This window comes from Eurosta solidaginis, chromosome 1 (genome assembly GCF_040869045.1).
Source record: "Eurosta solidaginis isolate ZX-2024a chromosome 1, ASM4086904v1, whole genome shotgun sequence".
Lineage (NCBI taxonomy): Eukaryota > Metazoa > Arthropoda > Insecta > Diptera > Tephritidae > Eurosta > Eurosta solidaginis.
The window spans coordinates 330,975,020-331,002,253 of record NC_090319.1 but is presented as its reverse complement, the minus strand read 5'-3'; the positions used below and the strand labels follow the sequence as shown (position 1 = coordinate 331,002,253).

The window sequence follows — 27,234 nt, the reverse complement described above, 5'->3', positions numbered from 1 at the left end:
AGCTGACACGTATATGATCACTGATCTTTAGGCCCCAATAATTTTGTTTCTAGGTCGATTGAAAAACTGTAGGAATCTCATAGAACTTTCAATCACTGCGCATATATGCTAGTTATTTTAAGTTATACTATGGAAAATATTCACTTTATTAATGATTTAAATTTAGACCTTACCTTAGGCGGTAGTCCGTGTCGTGCTGCCAAGCTATTCGGCACAACATCAACAATGGTAGCCGTATTTCCGTCACGTATGAGACCCAAACACTGACCCTCACGTTCACGTCGTATAGCATAACCGCGGCCAAAAGGTATGCGACGAACAAGCATCTCAACCTTTTAAATATAAGCAAAAGGAACTTTAGAATATTTTCGCAAATCTCAAGTGTAATAAAAATAAGTCTTACAAAAAGCGTATTACTGTTGCGAATAATTTTGTTTGCCTCATTTGCACAAGTTATATTCGTACCGGCAATAGACAACAATTGATCACCAATGTGCAATGCATTATATAGCATTGGATGTTCCTTTTGCTTCCAACCAGCAACCCTAAAAAAACATTGTATCATAATTTGATAATTGCACATGGAAACTGCATATCAACCGCTGAGTGAAAGAATAAGCAATGTTATAATTTATTTCAAAACTTCTCTAATTCAGAACTTGGTTAAGAATATTTGAAAATATGTGACCCGGTCTATGAAAAGGTGGCTTATTACTAAAAAAAAAACAGCTGTTAACAGCTGTTTCTCGCAATTTCTTTTTTGAGTCATAAGCCACCTTTTCGTAGACCGGGTCACATATAAGTAAATACTGAAATAAAGCATGCTGTTAAAATTTGCCTCTGATATAACATTTTTAAATAAGCAATCAAGATCGAGTAATGCGCCACTCAGCAGGTGACATGTTCTTTCACATCGTGTACCTACCACACAGCACCAAAAGCATCCACCCATGCAATGGAGCCCACACAATCTTTACGTCGCAACTGCAGCCGTACGCCACCTGGATGCATGATTTCTCTTCTTAGCTGCATGACTTGATGTTCACGTAGTGTCAGGCGCATACTTGCCGGTGAATTATTAGCACCACTAGAAGCAGGTGGCGCCGCAGCCGAACTGCCATTGCCACTACCACTACCGCCACCATTTAAGGAGACATTTTCAGAATTACGTAAAGGTTGCGGCGGCTGTTGAAAGCGTAACGCTGCTACATTACGTCCAGTGGGTAGCTCATTGTTATTGGCGCCACGTGCAGCGCTACCAGTGCGTGCATCCGATGTAGAGGAGCTGCGTCGACGCTGTTCTAATAATTCACAATTACGATTACGACTGATATTTGGCGGAACATTCGAGCTGGTACTGGCGTTTGGTGTATTTGCTGTTTGCTGCGTTATCGTCGGGTTGTCAGTAGTGTTGTTATTCAAGGTTACTGTTGTTGTTGTTGTTGAATTTTTGTTACTCGCACTTAACGCTGTTTTGCCTTTTCCAGTATTTCCTGCTTTCAATAAATGAAAGTCCCTGCGACTCGGACGAGTCGTTATCACAGCTTCGGTAAGACCACGTTTAAGCAAGTGAGCACGGCTTGGTATGGCTAAAGCAGTTGACGCAGTTGTTGGAGCAGTTGTAGAGCTAGTACTTTTTGCTAACTGCGGCGTCGACGATGTAGTAGCAGTAGCCAGTATGTGCAGATTTGTAGCTGTCGGTATACGTCGGCGATCCGGCACAGGACTAGCATGGGCCGGCGTATGACTACGTGACATTAGAGGCGATTGCTTTAATGGCTGAGTGCCTTTAGTTGGTATCGATGGCATATCGACACTATTGATATTGATGGTGGTGGAAGGACTGACGGTACGTGCAACTGCTACGGGTTTATCTTGCTGCGTGCCATCTGCTGGTGGTATTGGCGATGGAGGTTTGCAAGTATTTCTTGATTTATTAGCAGATTTGGTAGAAGCCTTGAATATTGTAAAAATCAAAAATATATCACAGAATTATTTATTTTTTTAATATTGTAGCGAATGTTAGCATCACTATGTTGTTAGTAAATAAAGGCACAACAACAATAAAGCAAGCTGCCGCTCTTGTGTACATGAACAAATCAATCATCATTTACACACATTAGGGCGGGTCGATTTAAAAATCGCTAATTTCTGTGAAAATCATATTCTAGGGATCAAAATAAGAAACTTTGCCGAAGAAACCATACCTCTAAAACGAATTCTGATGCCCCCCCCCCCCCCCCCTTTGGGCGAACTTTTGGGTAGGGGCAATTTCAATTCTACCTGCTGTGTCTTGTGGTGGCTTAAAAAAAAACACAAGCAATTTTACGATCTGCAATTGTGTCACAGTGATACCTTCATTTTTTAAAACGACATGCAAATGCATCACAGTGATGCCTTGGTTTTAAAAGGGGGTTGTAAAAACGCTAATTTCTAATATTTTTTTTTAATTTCTTTTCTATTACTAAGTTAAATTCATTTTTTCATTTACATATGTTCTGACTAAATAAATTTCTAAAGAGAAAAATAAACTCCAAAAAGAAAAAACATAGGCATTTCAAAGTGGGATTTTTCAAAATTTACCCCTACGACCCAAAGTGGGGGGGGGGGGGGGGGGGACATCAGAATTCGTTTTAGAGGTATGGTTCCTTCGGCAAAGTTTCTTATTTTGATCCCTAGAATATGATTTTCACAGAGCAATGGGCGATTTTTTTCCTCCCCACAAATCGACCCGGCCTAACACACATTCATACAAGGCAACGAAGAGATACTCACAAACACATGTAATCATTAGCCGAAGTAGTTACTCACACATACACCCGCATATGGCTACAAGATAAACATAAACTACAAATATACATGTTTATAGATGGTAACCAAGCAGGCGATAAAAAAGTTCTAGAAGGCGAAACGTCTAGACCTTAGTAGAAATATGCGAAAGAAGCAATGGAGAGTATAAAAGCAGCGCAAGCTGAGTAATCATGAATCCGTTTGATTTAAACACGCAATTAGTTGTGAAGTATAAGTGTTCTTAAATTAGGCTAATAAAGACCATTTTGCATTACTGAATATTGGAGTTATTTATTCGACAATTTAGCGATTCGAACGTTTGCAGAAGGTGTATAATAACAAGGATTTCCCAAAATTCGTTACAATATATTTCAAGTTGCAGAACGTAACTACCCTGGACCAATCTTCTATAAAAGCGTGCAATTACTGGCGCATGCTGACAACATTGGTATCATCGGCCTGGAAACAGGAAAAAGAAGCGGAAAAGATGGGTTTAATGGTAAATGAGGACAAAACGACGTACGTGCTGAGCAAAGAGTGCATTTGGGCCTTGGCAACCACGCCACTATTGGCAGCCTTAATTTCGAAATTGAAAAGATTTTAGTTTATTTGGGAACCATCATCAACACAAAAAATAACATCAGCTTTGAAACCCAGAGAAGAATAAATGCTACTTTGGACTAGGTAGGCAATTGAAAAGTAAAGTGCACCATTAGCACCCACATAAATTGCGGTTTAAATAAAAACCCCCACCATAGGACAGTACTCGTTGCACTAGACCAGCGATGGGCAAAACGGCTCGTATGAGCCTTTTGCTCATACGGGCACGCTTTGCACATTTAAGTGCTTGGTGAGGGACGATCAAGTGCAGGTATGTGGGGCGAAGACCACAGGAAGAGAATAATATACAAACACACATAAGATTGATAAAGAGAGAGTATTTTGCCTTATACATATGTGGAAAATAGAGCTGCCATCGCTCTTATTATGTTCACATTATTAAGCGTGTTCGGATAAACTAGCCTTTACCGGCGGCTTCGTTCGCTCTAAAGGCCACAAATACATAATGCCGCTTTTGTAATTCACAACTCGAACTGAATTTTCAGTTTTAATTTTAAAATTTCCTTTATGATTCAAAAAATAAACAAAGCAAATTTTAAAATTAGAAAAATGGTCGCCGTAAATTAAACACGCATGCAACGCATGCTCCAACAATTTTTGCAGTGTGGATTTAAAGCTGCCGGGCAACGCGCAAATTTGCTTGATGGTTACCATAGCAACGGGTAGTTGTGTGCGTATCGGGCGATGTCGTGTTCACACGTATTTGTTGTCGGCTTCGCGTTGATGAAAATCAACATTTTTAGATTTTTTCGCTTGACAGCTGGTCTATTTGATAGTGGCCGACGTGGTTGACAAGCATTAAGGCTCCATTACTGATACTTAGCATAGACTTGACTTGGCTTGCGAACTGTCACTTACAGTTCTGTTAAATGAACATTGCATGTTACTGATTACTCAAAACTTAACTTGACTTAGAAGTCTGTTGAATTTTGATTTTCTATGTAAGTTCTAAGTGACGTTTACATTTTGAGATGCCATTTGTTTGCTTCCATTTCATTTTGACATTTTGTCATACAAATTGACATTTATTTAAAAATAAATTTCAACGCTGATTATGATGCCAGATTTTATGCGCCAAGTGGAGTATAATCGTGGCTAAGTTGCCAAGTTTACGCCAAGTCAAGTCAAGTCTATGCTAAGTATCAGTAATGGGGGCTTTAATGTGTTAGTTTCGTGAGAACGTCCAATGAGCAACTTCGCGGAAGAAAAAGATTTTACGTTGCGGTTTATTGAAACCTACGAATGCAAAGGTCGGATGGAAAAAAAAAAAAATTGCCAAAACTCAGGTAATTTTCTTAGTGGCTTAAGATTAGCATCTTATTATATTAAAATAGAATAAGCTACAAAACTGCATACTCGAAATATTTCTAAAAATTATTAGAAGAAAGTTGAAAAATTTTTATGAAAATTCGCAAAATTTACAAGCAATAAAAAATCGTCATCCGATGACATGTTTACGTCTGCACGCTACGAATTTTCAATACAAATGGCGATTGATGCTTGTGTGGTGGCCGGGCAAGCGACAATCACCCGATACGCACACAACTACCCGTTGGTAACCATCAAGCAAATTTGTGCGTTGCCCGGCAGCTTAACGATATACATATGTATGTGAGCTGAAGAAATTTGAAAATTGCTCCATAATTTGAAATTTATAAATGAAAGGAGTTATGTTTGTAATAAAACTGGTAAAATTAGTCGTTGTTTATGCGATTGGTACCTTTTTTTTATTTGTAAACTGATAAATTTCTTTGTAGGCTCACGGCAACTCTGCCAACAAGTCTGTAAAGGTTACGTTTTCGCACGATTGTATACGAAACGTGCATTAGTACGTTTTTCTACTACTAATCCTCTAATGCTACTACTTTAAAAATACTTTTTTAAATACTTTTATGTATATATTGCAAAATGAATCGGCTTGCATATAATTAAATGTATGTGAAGGCGAAATGAATGCCAATAATGCGCTGCTTAACATAAAGTCGACTTCAGTCTATGGTTATTCCGTTTTTCGTTTTGCTTGCCAAAAAATTTATGTTTTTGTTTTCGTACTATTGCAACACAGTTTGGGCATTGGTTTTCGAGATTTAGAGATAATATTTTCATTTGAGTTTTTTTAGTGTTTCCGTAACCTTCTTGCGATGAATATCGTTTGAGACGAAGCGTACGATATTTCCAATGTATTCTTTGACTCCCCTAACACCCCAAAACACTCAAACGTCTCATCGAGCACTCGCTGGCACTGAAACTGATTTAGGAGTCGAAAATAGGCCCATCCCTGCGCTAGACCTATCGAAAGCTTTTGATACGGTCAACCATGGCACGTTACTACAAGACCTGGAAGGGCCTACCCTTCCCCCATGTCTTAAAAGGTGAACCGCAAATTATCTGGGTGGCCGGAAGACATCGGTGCAATTTAGAAACGAAACATCAAAACTATCCTATCCCCACTTTTGTTTAACTTCGACATATCAAAGCTACCTTCGCCACCAGAAGGAGTTACTATCGTTTCTTACGCCGATGACTGCCCAATAAGGGCCACAGGCCCAGGCCCGCAGATCGATGAGCTTTGTACCAGAATAAAGGGCTACCTCCCTGATCTCTCCCGTTTTTTCGCCTCGCGAAACCTGGCACTATCACCGACTAAATCATCGGCGACCTTATTTACAACATGGACGTCCCAAATGTCGACCATTTTGAACATCCACGTCAATGGCACTACGCTACCGACTGTCTTATACGCCAAAATCGTGGGTGTGACGTTCGATCAGGATCTACATTTTGGTTCGATCAGGATCTACATGCAGCCGTAATTATACCGAAAATCCAGAGCCGTAATAAAATCCTCAAATCTCTTGCTGGCAGTACTTGGGGAAAAGATAAAGAAACGCTCATTACCACTTACAAAGCAATTGGCCAGCCGATTGCATGCTACGCGTCCCCGATATGGTCGCCAAGCCTAAAGACTACTCACTGGAAGAAGCTACACGGGTTTTTCTTATGTCCTCAGAACACCATCTACATAATGAGGCGAGAATACTCCCCATTAGGGAGAGAAATGAAATGCTAACCAAAGAGTTCCTGTTGAATACCCAGAAACCTGGGCATCCCAACAGACAACTAACTGTTTGATGAGCCAACACCGCCCAGGGGCTTAAGGAGTCATCTCCGTAAGCATTATGAGGAAATACGGCACCTGAGGACACAGCCGTATGAAGCCAAAAAACACAAGTCCTCAGTGAACTCCACAAACAGGCGTCGGACCTGCCCGGTGAATCCTGTACTAAAAGAACAATACCCTAAACTTGCAGAAGAGGAACGCATACAACTCCCTAGGGAAACGCGAGTCACTCTAGCTCAACTTCGATCTGGATACTGTAACAGGTTAAACTCTTACCTATACAGAATCAACCCCGACATACAATATGTATGCCCTGCTTGCAATGTGTCCTCACATCACACCAACGATCACTTCTATTGCAATGTGGAACCAACGCCTCTATCACCCCTCTCATTACGGTCCACCCCTGTTGAAACAGCAAATTTCCTTGGACTCCCGTTAGATGATATTGATAAAAATTTGTGATCGGTCACACCTATTGGATGGGGCGGAGCACTGCTACAACAACAACATCAGATGAAGCGGGTCTGGGAGTATTCAAGAGAAAAGTTCTTCGAAAGATTTACGGACCTCTACGCGTTGGAGACAGCGAGTACCAAAGAAGATTTAATACTGAGCTGTACGAGCTTTACGCATGCATCAACATAGTCCAGCGAATTAAAACACAGTGGCACACAGCCCTCGCGGTTCTGAGGGCAGTATTTTGGCAGGCCTGTAGCTTCTTCCAGTGAGTAGTTTTTAGCCTTGGCGACAATATAGGGGACGCGTAGCATGCAATCGGCTGGCCAATTGCTTTGTAAGTGGCAATGAGCGTTTCTTTGTCTTTTCCCCAAGTACTGCCAGCAAGTGATTTGAGGATTTTATTACGGCTCTGGATTTTCGGTACAATTGCGGCTGCATGCTCACCAAAATGTAGATTCTGATCAAACGTTACACCCAAGATTTTGGGGTGTAGGACAGTCGGTAGCGTAGTGCCATCGACGTGGATGTTAAAAATGGTCGACATTTGGGACGTCCATGTTGTAAATAAGGTCACGGAGGATTTAGTCGGTGATAATGCCAGGTTTCGCGAGGCGAAAAAACTGGAGAGATCAGGGAGGAGGTAGCCGTTTATTCTGTTGCAAAGCTCATCGATCTGTGGGCCTGTAGTCATTATTTTGCAGTCATCGGCGTAGGAAACGATAGTAACTCCTTCTGGTGGCGAAGGTAGAATTGATATGTAGAAGTTAAACAAAAGTGGGGATAGGACACCACCCTGTGGCACCCCTTGTTTAATACTTTTTGGTCTAGATGTTTCGCTTCTAAATTGCACCGATGCCTGCCGACCACCCAGATAATTTGCGGTCCACCTTTTAAGACATGGGGGAAGGGTAGACCCTTCCAGGTCTTGCAGTAACGTGCCATGGTTGACCGTATCAAAAGCTTTTGATAGGTCTAGCGCAACGAGTACTGTTCGATGGTGGGGGTTTTTATTTAAACCGTAATTTATCTGGGTGCTAGTGGCATTTAGCGCAGTGGTGGTGCTATGAAGTTTTCTTACTGTTCCCTCTTACTCTTGTTTTCTCATCACTCTCCGTCTTTCCAGTTGACCTTAATCGATCCTCCCCAATCTTTCCTTCCCTTTAATTCTTCTGTAAATCTTCCACTGCATTCATACTTTTATTCTGACTGTTCCCTTTAGCTCCCCGTTTCCCTTCACCCTCCCCTTCAATTTATGGGGTACAACGTGCTTTCAGTGTAATTCGGGACAGGATTGGAAACACGTCCTTTCCAACCTTCCAATAAACATTACTCATCACTTTGAGATTCCAATAATAATAAAATAAAATAAGGCCAAACAAAAGTTGGAACAGGGGGGATTGGAAACACGTCCTTTTCAACCTCCAATTACATGTTGAGCTGTGCTGATCGGAATCTTCTTGCATTCACACAGCGTCGTAAATGAAAATATATGTTCAAAATTGTGTTGCCTTATGCTGGGAGCACTGGAGGATTGGAAACGCGTCCTTTCCAACCTCGCCTAAAAGAGTGACTCCCATGCTCGCCCGTTTGTCATGCTAATAAATATGCTGATCGGAATCACATGGCATTCCGACAGCATATTCAATAGAACTAAGTAATTTTAATAATTAATTGTATTTAGTGATTTAAGTTTTAGGTCTAAACAGCCGTAATAATAAATAAATTTAATTTAATTTACTTCTTTTTATATTTTCCTTTTTTTATTCTTACTTCGTGTTTCCTTCTTTCTTTTCTATAAATTTCCCTTTTCCTATCCACAGACATATCGAATTTAGCTTTTCCTGCAAAGGGGGCGTATATTTCATTACTAAAGTAGTAAAAAAGTAGCAAAAAAGTACCAACAATTTTCCCTCCCTACTATGTAAAAATTCATTACCCGATTATGAAGGCCTCGAACTTTTGTTGTTGTACACCTGCCTATCTGAACTATTGCATTATGGTTTGAAAAACAGGTTAAGAAATTGTAATTATGAATTTTAATCAACTTAGAAAAAAATTGATAAGATTTCTGAAAATTACCCAAAAACCAAACTAAAAAATATATCATTAAAAAACGATTTTTATAATAAAACGTATAACTACTACGATTCCTGATTGAAATACAAGTAAATTACCTCAGTTTTACGTTTTGAAATTGGTGAATTGTTAATCAAATTTGGTGAAATTGGAGGCACTGCATTCATTCCTGTGCTTACACTTATGTCAAAGTTCGAAGGTGGTGCACTGGTCGACAGAAAAACCTTTTCATAGTGTACCGATCCAATATTATGCTTAACGGTTGTATCACTCGTGCAAGTATGACTAGCATTATTTACCGTTATATTTGTTATGCCTGTGCTATTAGCTGATAAAATAATTTTCTTCATCATTTTTGGAGTTCCACCACCATTGACGATGCTCATATTTGTTGCTATCGGCCGCACAGTCGAGCTGGATGATGGCGTTGGTGTGTAGCAAGTGCCATAAAGCGACGATGCACTGGCGCTGGGGAGTGTGTTGACGCCTGTTGTTGTTGGCGCAATTGCTGCCGGCGTAACCGCTGTTGTTGTTGTATTTCCCGTTACATGCACTGTTGTTATTTTAAGTTCATCGGCCGTTGAATGCGCGGTTGTAGCTGACGTAGTTGTTGTTGTTGTTGCAACTAAACTTTTCACTGGTGTTGTATATTGTGTTTTTGCTATTGTTGTTGCTTTATTCGCTTTTGTATCAAGTACTTGTATTGTATTACTATTTGTTTTTGTGGACGGAATTATTTGTACATTACTTTTATACTCGCTTTGGGATATATTATCGGGGAATTTGAAAATATCACCCATAACAAGTTTACTGGATGACGACGAAGACGTGGAGGATTTTTTATTCGGGTTCGTTTCGCTTTCCTGCTCATTTGGATCACTGGTGGATACTTGAATTATGGTGATGTTCATTTTATCAATATCTAGCTGCTCTTCTATTGTATCACTGATTGTTGAAGTCTGGGAAACATTTTGCCATGGTTGACATTGAGTATCTGTGCCGATTTCAAACGCCGTTATGTTATCATTCGTCATATTGGCTAAAACATGATTGGTGTTCGTGGGTTTAGTAATTTTTCTGCGTGCGGAATCAGCAGCACCAGCGGATAATGAACGGGGTGTGTGAAGCCTTTGGAAGAAAAATGAATTTAAGAAAATCTCAAATTATATTATTTTATTAAGTTTAGTTAAAGCCTGAGTTAGACAACACTAACGACCGTTTTAATCCTGTTAATGTTTATTTATTTATTTGTTTAATTTCGTCAATGAACAAAAGTTTCTTACTGACTACGCATATACTAGTAACAATAAATACTTATACAATTAAATAGCAGAAAATTGTTTAATGTAGTTTAATACAACATTTCTTAATACTGAACCCGGAAGTGAAAGATCCAAATCAATCATTTGGTTAATATGATTAATTTCCATAAGGGCTCGCCCAATTGGTTCCTTCATAGCATAATTCGATCTTGCAGCGGTCAAGTAAAATAAATCAGAACGCCTCAAATTTCTAAAAGGAATATTGAACGGTATTTTCCGAAGAATATCAGGACAATCTATCACGCCAGTAAGGACGTTCAGAATGAAAGAGCAAGATAAAAGTAATCTCCTATCCACTAATAGATCTAAGTTTAAAAGCAAACAACGTGACTTATAGGATGGCATATGTTCGCTGAAGTTGAGAAATCTTAGCGCAGACTTAATAAATTTCTTTTGCAGACGCTCAATTCTATTTATGTGGGTACTACGAAAAGGTCGCCAAATAATCGCAGCATATTCAAGACGGGACCTAACAAAGGCTAGACTTAAGAGTGTACGGATCGGAAAAATCGGAGCTATTGCGGCGTACAAAGCCCAGCATAGAGTATGAGTTAGCAACAATGAAATAAATATGAACACTGAATGTGAGTTTAGAGTCAAAATACACTCCTAGGTCTTTAACATGATCGACCGATTTCAGTTGATTACCAGCAATCGAGTAGGTTGAATTCACTGTAATCAACTTCCTTGAATAGACCATCTGAAAACATTTATCATAGAGTCCTCAGTTCTCGAAACAACCTAATAAATTTTGAGATCATCAGCATAAAGCAAAAAATTTGCTGATAAAAACACGAACTTATATCATTTATAAAAATTATAAATAAAAGCGGCCCTAGGATGCTACCTTGAGGAACTCCTGAGCTTGCATGAAATTCCCGTGATATTACATTATCTAGCTGAACTCTACAGTACCTTCCACTTAGATACGATCTGATCCATTCGAGAAATATGGAATGAAAACCCATTAATGCTAACTTTTTTAGTAAAATTTTATGCGAGACCCTATAAAATGCCTTGGAAAAATCAGTATACACTGCATCAATTTGAAACCCACCAACAAAACTCTCGATGCAACCTTCTGTAAAAATAGCAAGTTTAGATAGAGTTGATCTACCTTTTTACGAAACCATGCTGGTTCGGAAAAAATAAGTTTTTCTATACTAAAACTAATTTTATCTCCTACAATACTTTCAAACAATTTAGCGATTGTTGAGAGTTTGGCAATTGGTCTGTTGTTCGAAATATCATTTTTATTACCATTTTTGTAAATAGGCTTATGTTAGCACTTTTACAATCAGTTATAAATATTCCAGATGAGAGAGATAAGTTAAAAATCCACAGTAAAGGCTTGATTAGAGCAGAGCAGTTCTTAAAGAGAATGGGGCAAAGGCGATGCATATCAGACTGAGAGGATGATTTGAGACTTAAAATACCATTACTGATATCTTCCTCCGATAATGATAGAGAGCCAAAAGATAAACACGAATTAGAAATAACTGGGGAAAGCTCCTCATCCATTTCATTACTAACAAAGTTTGCACTAAAAAAGTCAGCAACAAGATTAGCAGAGTGTATAGCCGAATAAGAGTGCTTCTCATTATAATACATCGAGGTAGGAATGTTTGATATATTTTTATAAGAGTTTTTATATAAGAGTTTTAAAATCAGCAAGGCAACATTTATATTTTTCAAATTGCAAGATATTTTTCGATATTTTGAATTTTCTACAAAACTTACTATAAATATTCTTTAAATGCTTTAGCTCTTTCGTACACTGAAAGAATTGGTGATAGTAAAATGAACAAATGCGTTCTACTACAAATATTCTTTAAATGCTTTAGCTCTTTCGTACACTGAAAGAATTGGTGTTAGTAAAGTCAACAAATCGGTTCTGTTGTTCTTGACTTAATGAAGATTCGGTGAAATTGATCGAATTATGGGGTTGTAAGGGGTCGTGACGCGTCTCAAACAGGCTCTCCGACTCAAATGTCAACCTCGTCCTTCTCGTGGTACACCCTGTTTCCACAAAAGAGGCTCTGACGACCGAGTCCATGGCGGGATAGCCATGTCAACAACTAGCTCATAGTAGGAAATAACTATAGCTATCTGGCGTGATCTGGCATGTTTGGAGGCCATATCTGCACAAAATCAGCTCTAAGGCAGCAGCCCTGCCACCAAACTATGGAAGTTTTAGGTTGGTACCCTATGATTTCCTAAACACTCAAACATCAATAATTCAACAAGAGAAACAAATCGGACGGACTATTTGATGACCAACATTGGCTTACGTAAAAGGACTCGATTTGCTCAGTGGAACGTACGAACACTCAACCAATCAGGAAAACTGACACAACTGACATCGGAATGCAAAAGGCTACGCATTGAGGTTTTGGTAATAAGCGAAATGAGATGGAATACTTTAGGCGAAAAACGAACCGCAGACGGCGATTTAATAATGTACTCAGGTATGCCCAACTCAAACGACCCGCATATCAATGGCGTTGGCATATACTTCAGCCGGAAAATCAAAACCTCCTTGCTAGAATGGCATGCAATCTCCGATAGAATTATTACCGCTCGTTTAAATGCTAAACATCGGAAGATAACAATCGTCCAATGCTATGCTCCAACGGAGGAGAGTGAACTTGAATTCAAGGAGCAGTTTTCTAGCATGCTTGATAGAACGCCACCACGTATAAACCGGAATGATTTGGTGATGTTGATGGGCAACTTTAATGCCCGAGTAGGTAGCGACAACGCAGGATTGGAGAACGTCATTGGAAAACATGGAATGGGACAGAGGAACGAAAATGGAGAACTTTTAATAGAAACGTGTTCCAGCCATGGTCTCATGATTGGTGGATAAATTTTTATTCTCAAAGAGTCACTTAAAATGACATGGACAGCACCCAACCCAGCGTTGCAAACCCACATTTTCAAATCGACCATATATGTGTCAGTAAAAGATGGATCCAATCTTTACTGGATGTTAGGAGCAAATGAAGCGCAGAAATAGGCTCCGACCACTATCTTGTAATAGCCGAAATGCGGCTGCAGCTCTCAAAAGTTGTACGCAACAACACTACTGGAAGGAAAAAATTTCAAATTAACAGGCTGCAAGAAGACAACACGAAATCAAACTTTGTTCGTTCAATGCGCACAAAATATGAGAACGGCTACAGAACAGTTAGTGAAACACAAGTAAGCGATCTATGGGACATTATAAAATCATCTATGCTTGAATCAGCCAACGAAATACTCGGTGTATCAACAAGAAATAATAGGGAGTGGCTAAGTGTGGCGTTTTGGTAATTAGTTGAAGCACGAAGGTCAAAAAAGGAAAAATTATTAAGCCAACCAAACGTGAGAAGTGGCCTAATGCTGAGCAGATAAGAGAGCATATTATGAAAGATTAGCTCGTGAGGCTGAGGTTGCTGCATCTAAAGGAAACTTGAAAGAAGTTTTTGATATCACTCGGAAGCTTTGCAACGATAAATCTAAAGCAGGCCCGTGAGGGATCGCGACGGGAACATGTTTACTATGGATGAAGAGGAACTCAAAATATGGCAAGACCACTTCGATAAAACATTTAATGTAATATCTCACAATCCCGATATGCCCAGCATTAGTCAAAGCAAACGAGACCACTGCGTAATATATGCACACAACCACCAAGTAAGGAAGAAATCGCCGCGGCCATTCGTTCGTTGAAAAATAGCAAATCAGCTGGAATTGACGATATCCCAGCGGAATTCCTGAAAGCTGATGTTGACAGTACAACCGATATGATTTATCCCCTATTTGCAGCCATCTGGAACTCAGAACAGATACCGCCAGAATGGAAAGAGTCCATCATAGTAAAAATACCAAAGAAAGGCGATTTAACTGACTGCAACAATTGGAGAGGCATTGTGCTTGCCCCTGTGGTGAGCAAAGTCTTCAACAAGATTATTTTGGAGCGCATTGTTCAACCTCTAAACGAACGTCTACGAAAGCAACAGTCTGGTTTTCGTCCTAATCACTCCTATATTGACAACATTAACACTATGCGAGCTATCATAGAACAATGCATTGAGTACAACAGCAGGTTGTATGCAATTTTCGTAGACTATGAGAAGGCTTTTGATTCTATTAAAAGGGACTGCATCTGGCTTTCCTTGCAGAGAATTGGAGTTCCTAAAAAATCATTAGCATTATAAGGAAAAGCTATGAAAATTCAAAATGCAGAGTGTTGCATAATGGGAAACTAAGCAATGCATTTGAATGGACTACAGGTGTCAAGCAGGGGTGTATATAATCACCACTGTTGTTTATTGTGGTCTTGAACTGGGTGCTTGAAATATTCGACTCGCAAAATAGGGGCATAAACTGGAGACTTAACTCCAGTCTTGAGGATTTGGATTACGCAGATGACATTGTCCTGCTATCACACACACACCAGCACATGCAGACAAAACTCGACCACCTGCATCACCAGTCGTCAAAGTTTGGGTTGAAAATAAATATAAGAAAAACCGAATCTATGCGTATTAAAGGTAACAACTCAGCAAATTTCACAATTGATGGCCGAAATGTTGCAGATACCGAAAGCTTTACATACTTCGGAAGTATTCTTGCCGTATATGGTGGTGCAAAAAGAGATATACACGCTCGAATCCAAAAAGCCCGGGGAGCTTTTGCCAGACTTCGTGGTGTATGGCGCGCTAACAACCTTCGAACTGAAACAAAGCCAAGCTACAATCGTTCATTAACCGCTGCTTGAGAAATATAATGCAGATATCGTGGCCTAGAACGATATCGAACGAAGAGTTATGGAGGCTGACCAACCAAACCAGTGTACATATTGAAATACGGAAGCGTAAATATGGCTGGATAGGCCACACATTACGAAAGCCATACGATGACGTTGCACATGCTGCCTGGACCTGGAATCCTCAAGGGACACGATGCAGGGGCCGACCAAAGATGACTTTGAGGAGAACGGTTCTTCTGGAAACTGTCAAATCGTTTAACGAATTAAGGCAAATAGCACGAAAACTTTTGTTGAATCCTTAAGCTCCTAATAGAGTATGGAATAATAATAATAATAATAATATGGTTAATTCGAACGACTTCTTTGTCAAGCGAACAAATTAGTTTAGTCATTTCAACAGAACAGAAATTGTCGCTCTTAAGTTAACAAAATTCTGTAAAATTGATAGATTCCTAATCAATCTAACTGATTTTTTTGTTAACACAACTGATCTCACTGGTCATTCCAACAGCGATCAATAGTCAATACATGAGCAAATTTCAAAGAGAATTTTACGCTCACTGCGCTCTCTACTTTGTACTTATGTATGCTGTATACTATATGTATGTCGCCCCTCAGCATTGTTCGGCAAGCACTCCGAGTGTACATCGCGTACATTTATCAAAATAGTTGCATCGGTGGTCAGCAGTGTTGCCAGGTTAGCCTTTTCGAGGCTAGATTTAGCCTTTTTTTTTGCATCACCTGGCAACACTGGTGGTCAGTGAGATTTTCTGACAGGAAAGAAAAGAACGGGAAGTAAAGAAGAGGAAAGGAAAGAAAGAAAAGAAACTGAGAAAGAGAAACTTCCTAAAAGTTATGCAGATAGATCAAAAAGGGTAGAACAAAGTCTGCCGGGGGTCTGTTAGTCCATTATACAAAAACGAGTCGCTGCAAAGCGCAAAACTCGAGAACGGTGGACCGATTCAACTATTTCTTTTTTTAGAATATTCCTTGAAGCACGAGGTTGATTCTTGCGGAGAGAATAATTCTTTCAAAGAAGTGGACCAGAGACCGATCCATTCGAACGATTTCTATTCACTGTTCGATTTGCCTGCAATTTAGTATATAGGTAGACCTTTGCCTAGATTCGTATTCACGACACTTCGGGCAAGGGACCGATATATTCGAACAAGTTCTGTTCATAGTTCAATTTGCTTGAAATTTGCTTTAGCCTTTTGCCTAGATTAGGAACTACGATTCTTGTGCTTTGCAAATTTCCTTAATCTTATGCTTAAAAATTTCATAACAGTTGGAGACTTCAACATCGGAAAATAATGTAATCCAGTCAATGGCAAAATTTACCATATAAGCATCCATATTTCTGAAGCGATAACTGATAGATTCATCAACGGCACAAATAGAACTAAACTCATAGAATCCTATCTTTAGAATTAACGGTTCATGGTGAATACCAGGAGTGGAAAGAGGATCAAGGCACTCAGATATTGTATAATTTACGTTATGATTAACAAAAATTAAGTCTAAGATACGAGATATCTGTTTAGAAAAGCTATTTATCTGAGTAAGATCGCAACTCATTAGATTATATATCAAATAAATTTCGGATATGCTGTTGAAATTATTAGTAAAACGCTGATTAAAACCATCAATATAGGACCAATCAATATTTCCCAGATAGAAGTCACCAAGAACACAGATACTGTCATGATCATGAAGATTAAATGGAAGCTCCCGAATATTATCTACATGTGCTCTATCAAGCATATTATCACTAGAAGGAGGTATGTATGAAGCACAAATAGTGATATTTGAAACGCCTTTGACTGACACACATAGCTGATCCAAGAGTGTATCATTATTGTCTAAGATAACCAGTGAGGAGCGGTATTTCCTTTTGACTGCGATTAAAACACTACCACCTCAACTATGACCAGTTTTAGCATAATCACGATCCTTCCGAAACACATTGTAGAGATTATTATCAAAGTATTCACTGTCGTAAAAACTCTCGTTTAGCCAAGTTTCAACGAGTACGAAAATATCATAATCTAAGTTTGAGCTCAATGCGAATAGCAGCTTAGATTTAGTTCTCAACCCCGAAAGGTTTTGAAAATATATTTTCAACCTCTTGGGAGCAGTCAACTTCTTGGGACCAGTTACACTAGCGGGATTAGTTACATTAACGGGATTAGTTATCGCAGCTGGAGCGATGCGCCTTCTTGTTGAAAAAAAACGGAATGGACGAATTTTCACAAATTCAGGCCATATAGCTGGATCAAGCACCTTGTCAACGGAACATTCAGAAACACCCAGTTTGAAGTTAACTTTACTAACTTTGTCAAGGGAAATATCTTTCTTCACCAGATTATGACAGAGTAATATAAGATATATCTTAGCAAGAAAGAGCTTTGTATCAATAGAATTTTACTATCTAAATTGAATTATAACATTAAATTGGAAAACACTAAAATATTTGAAAATGGGTGTGACACCGCCTCTTTAATGACTAAGCAATTTTATATGTTTCGGGAGCCATAACTCGAAGAAAAATTTATGTACGTATAGTAATGAAATTGTGTACACATATTTTCCTTATTGCAGAAAATATTTCTAGTAAAAAAGGACGGGATCGGTTAAAGACCACGGCAACTTAGATATAAAACAAGTTTAAAAGGGTCGTAGACTAGAATAATAAGCTATAACTGTAAGAGGAAATGGGGAGACATTTTTCTTTTAAACGGGCAGTGCCACGTGTTATGTAGAAAAGTAATTTATCTGAAATGATATGAACAATTGAAGCTCACGCTGAGTATATAATGTTAGGTTACACCCGAACTTAGACACCTTTACTTATTCAAATTAAAATCCTCTGCCAATGAAAGAGCAAAACATAACTACATTTTCTTAATTTCGTACTTAGCTACAAATAAGTTTCTAACTGACAAAAAAATCATTGCTGGTAAAGCCAAAAATTGTGAAATTTCATTTTTTGCAGATTTTTGATTTACACAGTTGAATTGCGACTTTCTTTGAGCTGTCTTTCTTCTGTTTTCGAATTCTGGTTTTTGTGATTTTTTTTATTGAGGAACATTTGGTTGTTTTTGAATAGACATTTTTATAAGTTTACATACCAAGTCTTATATTTCACAATAATTTTTCATACAATTCACATGATGTAATAATAAAGGTGATGTCAACAACATAACCTCACTTTTTCGGCTGCTCTTAATGCCAGTATTTACGTGTATTTCAAAAGTAATAAATTTGGATTGCTTAATTTTTCGTACAAATTCTTCAAATAAATTAGTTTTCTTCAAAATTTTGTCTATATTCTTTTAGGGAATACACAGTTACGTTAATCTTTTTGGCTATACAATTCTATTAACGGCTTATATAGTTATAATATTTCTAAACGTATAGTAAAATCTACTACGAACGAAGTAGAACTCAAAGGCAGTTCTGTATGATAGACAACCCTCTAAATTATGCATGCCGAACTTGTCAGGATAAGGGAAAACGTCAACGGGATGAGAACACCTGAATATTCATTTCATCATGACAATTCATAAAAAAAAGGTTTAGAAATGTCAAATTGTTGCTTAGAAAGAGGCGCCGTGTGTAAATCTGATACGCAACTTCAAAGGAAGCTCTGGCACAGGACCATATATTCCGTTTTCCCGATATTAGATGAGGCTATACTGCTATGTACATACGGCCTGCACTCAAGCTGCCCCGAGGCTTTGAGTCTTGTTGCAGTGGCTAAGGCCATATTTTTGGCCATTGCAGGCGTGATGTGTAGAATGGCAAGCAATACTACTGTCGGAGTAGCATTTGGGGCTCCCGATATGCTAATCATTGATAATCTGCATGCCCCTCAAGTTTTTCGGTATTCATACCTTTTTGTGTGGCTGTCCACCAAACAAAGATCCCACAGTAAAGTATGGATTTGACAATTGCCGTAAGAGTTTGGGGGATGGACCACACGTGCAACCCAGCATTTTCGGCGTTGTTGGTTAACTCGACGCCAGATGTCCAGGCCTGTGCATCCCGAAGTGCCTGATTAATCAGAGAGCTTATTGTTGTTAGGCATCTGCCGCTTATTATGACTGAAACGTCATCTGATATGCAGTTTGACTGGTCCTCCTTCGAACCGCCTAAGTAATTGGTTGATAACCAGCGTCACCAATGCTGTGGACGCCCCTAGCACCCCACCTTGCGGCGCTCCTCTGTTTGCAGCTTAACTTCGATCCGATCCATTTTATAAAGGCCGGACGAACTTTAATTGAGACTGCCCATGTTTACTCGTTTCGAGATATTGTTGAAAGCTCCATAACAACACCTAGAGCATATTCCTGGTGTTCCAAGGCTTTCTCTATATTTATGACCACCGCATGCAATGCAATATCGATTGACTTACCTTTGGTGTAAGTATATTTTGCTGAAAAGATTAACTCCTCATTCATATTTGATTTTATACACACATACAACTAATGGGCCTGCCGTTCAGATGACTGATTTTTCCCGCTTTCAGTATGAGGACTACTCGAAGAATATCCCATCTGGACCCAGCTATTTGAACTTGGAAAAAGATTTCATTGCCTATTCAATTTTGATATTTGTCATCAATCCTGGCACCTCTCGCTCCGTATTATGAGTGTAGATGTTGTTACATCATCTCCTGATGGATAGTGTGTGTTAAGTAGTGCCTCAAAGGACTCTTCACTACTGTGTGACCATTCCCCGCCGATCTTTGATACGACTTTCCTCAGTATCTCCGTTTCGCTGGAGCATTCTATGTCCGCAAAGACATTTTTCCAGGAAACTTTCTTCGCCCTGATGATTTCACGTTTAAAGATCCACAACAGATCTCTATATTTGTCCAACGCTCCTCGTTTTCCCCAACTTCTGCCAACTAAAGAATCTCTTTTACCTTCCCTCTAAGAAGAACCAACTCCTTACTACACTATGGTCGCTTGACTTTCCCTTTGAATCTTTTAAGAGTTGTTGCACTCCTCCAACTCTTCAACGGTGGTAACCTCTTTTGGCTGCCCAAGTCTTTCTGATACACATTTTTGAAATTTGTACCAGTACGTTGCCTTGGGGTTTCTAAAGCTTGTGAGGTTCAGCCGATCCCTGCCTCTTGCCTCTCGGGGCACTGTCGCTCTGCCCATGCCAAGCGATCGCTCTCGTCGTTGGTTGGGTTAACGTTAGTAATTTGTCCAGGCTGGTAGACTGCTCCTCTACCGAGCGCACTGACTGCATACTATCATCGCTATTCGCGTCCGAATCATCACTGAGAGCGATTTCTTCCTCACGGGGTTGCGACACCATCGTTTTCTACTTCTCATCCTTACTTACTTTAGAAGTTTTTGAGTTCATCTTCGTCGTACGACCACCTGTCCAACAAGGCGGGCTCAGCGGTCTAATGTTAAAAGTGGGGATAAAAAACCGTCTGCTGCAACAGCGCCCCTTGCTGTGATAAGGCCATCATTATTTCCCGAAGCGGTCCCCTGGCTGCAATTCATCCAATAGGGATCGTGCCTAGCGCCCTGGATTAGTAGGTTGGAGAGATGTCAATTTTATTTCGTTTAATCTTATAAAAAGCGATAAGTATATATTTCAATGAGTTTTAGGAGAAGAGTTCTCATTTTTTGTCAACTCATAATTGGTGAAATAGAGTTTGGTTGAAGTTAGTAAAGAAAGTAACAACTTAATTTATCACACATTCAATGAACATAACCAAATATTCTTATTAAATCGCAATCATCAACATTTCTTTGTAGATAATACTATAAAAACATCGCCATTTCGACTGCTGAATGAATTTCACCGTATCTCAGTCACCGTTTCCAAAACGCCCTACCTCTGCATAAATGGCGGGCATCAGTCGGGATAGGGAGGACAGCAAAGAGGTTGTCTGTAAAAGATTTGTATTCCTCCCACTTTCCTTTTTTAAAGTTTATGAAAGTGCGTTTTTCTGTAACGATGAAGTCGGCGGTACGCTCGAACGAAAGAAGTATAGGCAGGTGGTCGGATGCCAATGTTACCATCGGCTGCCAGTTGACGCAGTTTACGAGTTCTGCGCTCACGATTGAGATATCCGGCGAACTGTGACAGCTTCCTACCATACGTGTGGGGGCGTCTCCGTTTATTGTGCAGAACGTCCTAGTACCTTTATCGTGCTTGTTACCGGGACGTACCGGATCTGCATCCGGCAAAGGACCATCGACATCGATAACACTCCCCAAGGCCTTCGGGGAGTGTCCTTATCGCTCCAACAACAACATACCAAAGGCTAGGGTTTGTATACCACGCAGGTGCAGCGTCAAAACCCGAAATTACCAACAGGATTGGAAGGTACTTCACGTATCTCGTCCCACGGAGGGCGCTGACAGTCCTAAGGACAAGGGCCCTTATACACTAAAAGCAGAGAAGGTAGAAAGGACCTCGAGGAGTGCTGGGAAGAATATAGAAATCTCCTCAGGATTTCATGGAAAAATTTTTTGGCCGGGCATAGAATGCTCCAGCGAAACGGCCATACTGGGGAAAGTCCTATCTAAGGGAGATGCAGTGCAGGGACTGTTAAGAGATGGCGATGGGGAATGGGCAGTTGTCGAGCCCATACTTAACTATGGTATCCTTGTTTGGTGGACAATCATACAATTGAATCAATTGAGTGTGCATTCTCTCAGCATTATTTTAAAAATTTGTGATTTTTTGGTTGCATATTATAAAAATACTTTAACTCAAAGCTAAAGTGTGTGTGTTATTGAATGGTAAAATATAATTCAATATAGAGTGTGAATGTAGGAACCATTCCCAATCTTTAATGAATGTAAACTTGAAATGAATGCACACTTTTTTTCCATTCAGTACTAAATACTTTTTCCCCAAGGTAATTTTTTGTATACTTTCATTGCCATCAGATATGTTAAATCAATTTAGGAGTTGTGGCAATAAAGGCATACAATTGGTTTTTCGCATTATGTGCAAGGTTTCAAATCTATGGTCATTTGGGGTGGTCATAAGTTCAATTGACCTTATGTCCGTTAACCTTATGTCACCCCACCATCACATTATTGCATTGTCATCGAGCCTTGATACGTGTGCAAAGTTTCAATCAAACTTATGGCCTTTCAAAGTGCTAATAACGCCAATTGACCTTATGTCACCACACCATGACATTAATGCATTGTCATCGAGCTTTGACACGTGTGCAAAGTTTCAATCAAACTTATGGCCATTCAAAGGGGTAATAAGGCCAATTGACCTTATGGCCGTTGACATTATGTCACCGCACCATCACATTAATGCATTGTCATTGAGCCTTGATACGTGTGCAAAATTTCAACCAAACGTATGGCCATTCAATGTGGTAATAAGGCCAATTGAACTTATGTCCGTCGACCTTATGTCACCACACCACTACACTAATGCATTGTCAGCGGTCCCTAATATGTATGCAAAGTTTCAAATTAATCAGGCTTCTAGAAACCGGTGAAAATAAGCTCAAAGATTCCGTTACATACAGAAGCTAATAAAAGCGTCTTAAAAGGGGCTCCAGTATGCTCTTTCGTAGATGTGCCATGCATCCACTTCTATCATTAATAAAGGAATGCGTTTTTCGCATTATGTGCAAGGTTTCAAATCTATGGCCATTTGGGGTGGTCATAAGTTCAATTGACCTTATGTCCGTTAACCTTATGTCATCCCACCATCACATTATTGCATTGTCATCGAGCCTTGATACGTGTGCAAAGTTTCAATCAAACTTATGGCCATTCAAAGTGGTAATAAGGCCAATTGACCTTATGGCCGTTGACCTTATGTCACCACACCATCACATTAATGCATTGTCATCGACCATTGATACGTGTGCAAAGTTTTAATCAAACTTATGGCCATTCAAAGTGGTAATAAGGCCAATTGACCTTATGTCACCACACCATCACATTAATGCAATGTCATCGGTCCTTGATACGTATGCAAAGTTTCAAATTAATCAGGCTTCTAGAAACCGGTGAAAATTAAGCTCAAAGATTCCGTTACATAGATACAGGCCAAGCTAATAAAAGCGTGTTAAAAAGGGCTCCAGTATGCTCTTTCGTAGATGTGCCATGCATCCACTTCTATCATTAATAAAGGAATGCGTTTTTCGCATTATGTGCAAGGTTTCAAATCTATGGCCATTTGGGGTGGTCATAAGTTCAATTGACCTTATGTCCGCTAACCTTATGTCACCCTACCATCACATTATTGCATTGTCATCGAGCCTTGATACGTGTGCAAAGTTTCAATCAAACTTATGGCCATTCAAAGTGGTAATAAGGCCAATTGACCTTATGGCCGTTGACCTTATGTCACCAGACCATCACATTAATGCATTGTCATGGACCCTTGATACGTGTGCAAAGTTTCAATCAAACTTATGGCCATTCAAAGTGGCAATAAGGCCAATTGACCTTATGGCCGTAGACCTTATGTCACCACACCATCACATTAATGCATTGTCATCGACCATTGATACGTGTGCAAAGTTTCAATCAAACTTATGGCCATTCAAAGTGGTAATAAGGCCAATTGACCTTATGTCACCACACCATCACATTAATGCATTGTCATCGACCCTTGATACGTGCGCAAGGTGTCAATCAAACTTATGGCCATTCAAAGTGGTAATAAGGCCAATTAACTTATGGCCGTTGACCTTATGTCAACACACCATCATATTAATGCATTGTCATCGAGCCTTGATTTGTGTGCAAAGTTTCAATCAAAGTTATGGCCATTCAAAGTGGTAATAAAGCCAATTGACCTTATGGCCGTTGACCTTATGTCACCACACCATCACACTAATACATTGTCATCGGTCCTTGATACGTATGCAAAGTTTCAAATTAATCAGATTTCTAGAAACCGGTGAAAATTAAGCTCAAAGTAGCTCATGTACTTGATCGACTGATCAGATGTTCGAACAGATGAATGAACAAAGACAAAACAGGAGAAAAGCCTCGCGAAACCTGGCATTATCACCGACTAAATCCTCCGCGACCTTATTTACAACATGGCCATCCAGATTATCGACCATTTTGAACATCCACTTGATGGCACTACGCTGCCGACTGTCATAAACCCCGAAATCTTGCGTGTGACGTTTGATCAGGATCTAAATTTTGGTGAACATGCAGTCGTAATTGTACCGAAAATCCAGAGCCGTAATAAAATCCTCAAACCTCTTGCTGGCATTACTTGGGAAAAGACAAAGAAACGCTCATTAACACTTACAAAGCAATTGGCCAGCCGATTGCATACTACGCGTCCTCTACATGGTCCAAGCCTAAACACTACTCACTGGAAGAAGCTGCAGGCCTGCCAAAATACTGCTCTCAGAACCGCCACGGGCTGCCTTCTTATGTTCCCAGAACACCACCTACATAATGAGGCGAGAATACTCCCCATCAGGGAGAGAAATGAGATGCTAACCAAACAGTTCCTGTTGAATACTCAGAAACCTGGGTATCCCAACAGACATCTGATTGATGAGCAAACACCGCCCAGGGGCTTAAGGAGTCATCTCCGTAAGCATTATGAGGAAATACGACACCTGAGAACTCAGGCTTATGAAGCCAAAAAACACAAGCAGGTCGTCAGCGAACTTCACAAACAGGCGTCGGACCTTTATGTCAGGAATTGCCCGGTGAATCCGGTACTCAAAGAACAATACCCAAAACTTGCCGGAGAGGAACGCATACTCCCCAGGGAAACGCGAGTCACTCTAGCTCGACTTCGATCTGGATACTGTAACAGGTTAAACTCTTACCTATCCAGAATGAACCCCGACATACAAAATGTATGCCATATATAATTGGTCGACCTTTCGATTTCAATCCTAAACCATCCTAAGGACTAGAAAAACACAAAATTACGAATCTCAAACATTAGGCAAACATAAGAATAGCAGGTGGATATTTTACATATTGGCATATTTCATAAACAAATACAGCTTACACAAAGGAATGTACTTGATCGAATGATCAGATGTTCGAACAGATGAACAAAGACAAAACAGGAGAAAAGCCTCGCGAAACCTGTCATTATCACCGACTAAATCCTCAGCGACCTTATTTACAACCTGGATGTCCAGATTTTCGACCATTTTGAACATCCACTTGATGGCACTACGCTACCGACTGTCCTAAACCCCAAAATCTTGGATTTGACGTTTGATCAGGACCTACATTTTGGTGAGCATGCAGTCGTAATTGTACCGAAAATCCAGAGCCGTAATAAAATTCTCAAATCTCTTGCTGGCAGTACTTGGGGAAAAGACAAAGAAACGCTCATTACCACTTACAAAGCAATCGGCCAGCCGTTTGCATGCTACGCGTCCCCTATATGGTCGCCTAGCCTAAAAACTACTCACTGGAAGAAGTTACAGGCCTGCCAAAATACTGCTCTCAGAACCGCCATGGGCTGCCTTCTTATGTTCCCATAACACCACCTACATAATGAGGCGAGAATACTCCCCATCAGGGAGAGAAATGAGATACTAACCAAACAGTTCCTGTTGAATACTCAGAAACCTGGGTATCCCAACAGACATCTGATTGATGAGCAAACACCGCCCAGGGGCTTAAGGAGTCATCTCCGTAAGCATTATGAGGAAATACGGCACCTGGGAACTCAGGCTTATGAAGCCAAAAAACACAAGCAGGTGCTCAACGAACTCCACAAACAGGCGTCGGACCTTTATGTCAGGAATTGCCCGGTGAATCCGGTACTCAAAGAACAGTACCCAAAACTTGCGGAATAGGAACGCATACTCCCCAGGGAAACGCGAGTCACTGTAGCTCAACTTCGATCTGGATACTGTACAGGTTAAACTCTTACCTATCCAGAATCAACCCCGACATACAAAGTGTATGCCCCGCTTGCAATGTGTCCCCACATGACACCAACCATCTCTTTAATTGTAATGTGGAACCAACGCCTCTAACACCCCTCTCATTATGGTCCACCCCTGTTGAAACTGCAAGTTTCCTTGGACTACCGTTGGAGGATATTGATGACAATTTGTGATCGGTGGCACCTATTGGATGAGGCGAAGCACTGCTACAACAACAACAAGAAAAGGTAAACAAATTACACTTTTTAACATTTTTTTTCCTTTATTAACAACTGTGATATATATATATATATTTATGTACATACATACATAAATTTTCTCCAAAAATATAAAACTTTGTGCGAGAAGATAACGAATACATTTTTCTCATTTCCAAATAATTTGGATTGTTCCATGAATATTTTAAGTATATGGTGATATATATGTTTATATTCTAAAATTGTAGTTAGATAGTAGTAAGTTTGTTACATATCTTTTAAATAGTAGGATATTATTTATATTTTTTATCTCTAACGGTAATTTATTGAATAATCCTATACCGTAGCTTCTAATAGATCTAGCGCATCTTTCAGTTCGAAAAAAGTGAGTCCTGATGTTCTGAGAATTTCTTAGGTTATAATCGGTGCTTTCTACAACTGTTAATTGTATATTGTGTTTTATTAAGTTGTTTTTTGTCTTATATGTGACCACAATAGTTTGAAGAGCTGAATACTTTCGGATATCAAGCATGTTTACATATAGATTTGATTTTATTTATACCAACACTTTAAAACATTCCAGAACTCCTTTTATATAAATAAAAGCAGGACTTCCTAAAGATAAATCTATATAAAACCGTGGCGAAGAGCCGATATAAAATCCTGCCACAGCACAAAGATCTCCTTTGAAAACGCCCGGTGCTCCAGAATCTACTTTACTTGTTAAAACAAATCCACAAATTCGTTTTCTTCTGTCTTCATGGAAATAACCAGAAAACAAGCGCCTTTTTGGTATAGTCTGGACAGTATACTGGATTACATTTCTACGTCGTGAATACAATCGCAATTCCTCGCCCGGTTTTAATTCATTTCTGCAAAGTTGTATGGTTCCTACTGTAGAATCAAAGGGGGTGGACACTTTAATTATACCTATAAACACATCCTTGTTTTCCGTGCCTGTTCCATGAAAATACAAAGCACCC

General features: G+C 39.6%; 1 protein-coding gene across 4 annotated transcripts in view; it reads right to left on the bottom strand.

The window, feature by feature from the left end:
- LOC137237861 (mucin-2) overlaps nt 1-27,234 on the bottom strand; it is a 197,040-nt gene that overhangs the window by 51,564 nt on the left and 118,242 nt on the right. For all 4 annotated transcript variants that reach the window (XM_067762166.1, XM_067762163.1, XM_067762164.1 and 1 more), the window contains 4 exons: nt 9,169-10,198; nt 926-1,956; nt 404-545; nt 174-332 (listed from right to left, as the gene is read on the bottom strand). In XM_067762166.1, the coding sequence (XP_067618267.1) occupies nt 174-332; nt 404-545; nt 926-1,956; nt 9,169-10,198 (2,362 nt within the window). The remainder of the gene's footprint in view (nt 1-173; nt 333-403; nt 546-925; nt 1,957-9,168; nt 10,199-27,234) is intronic.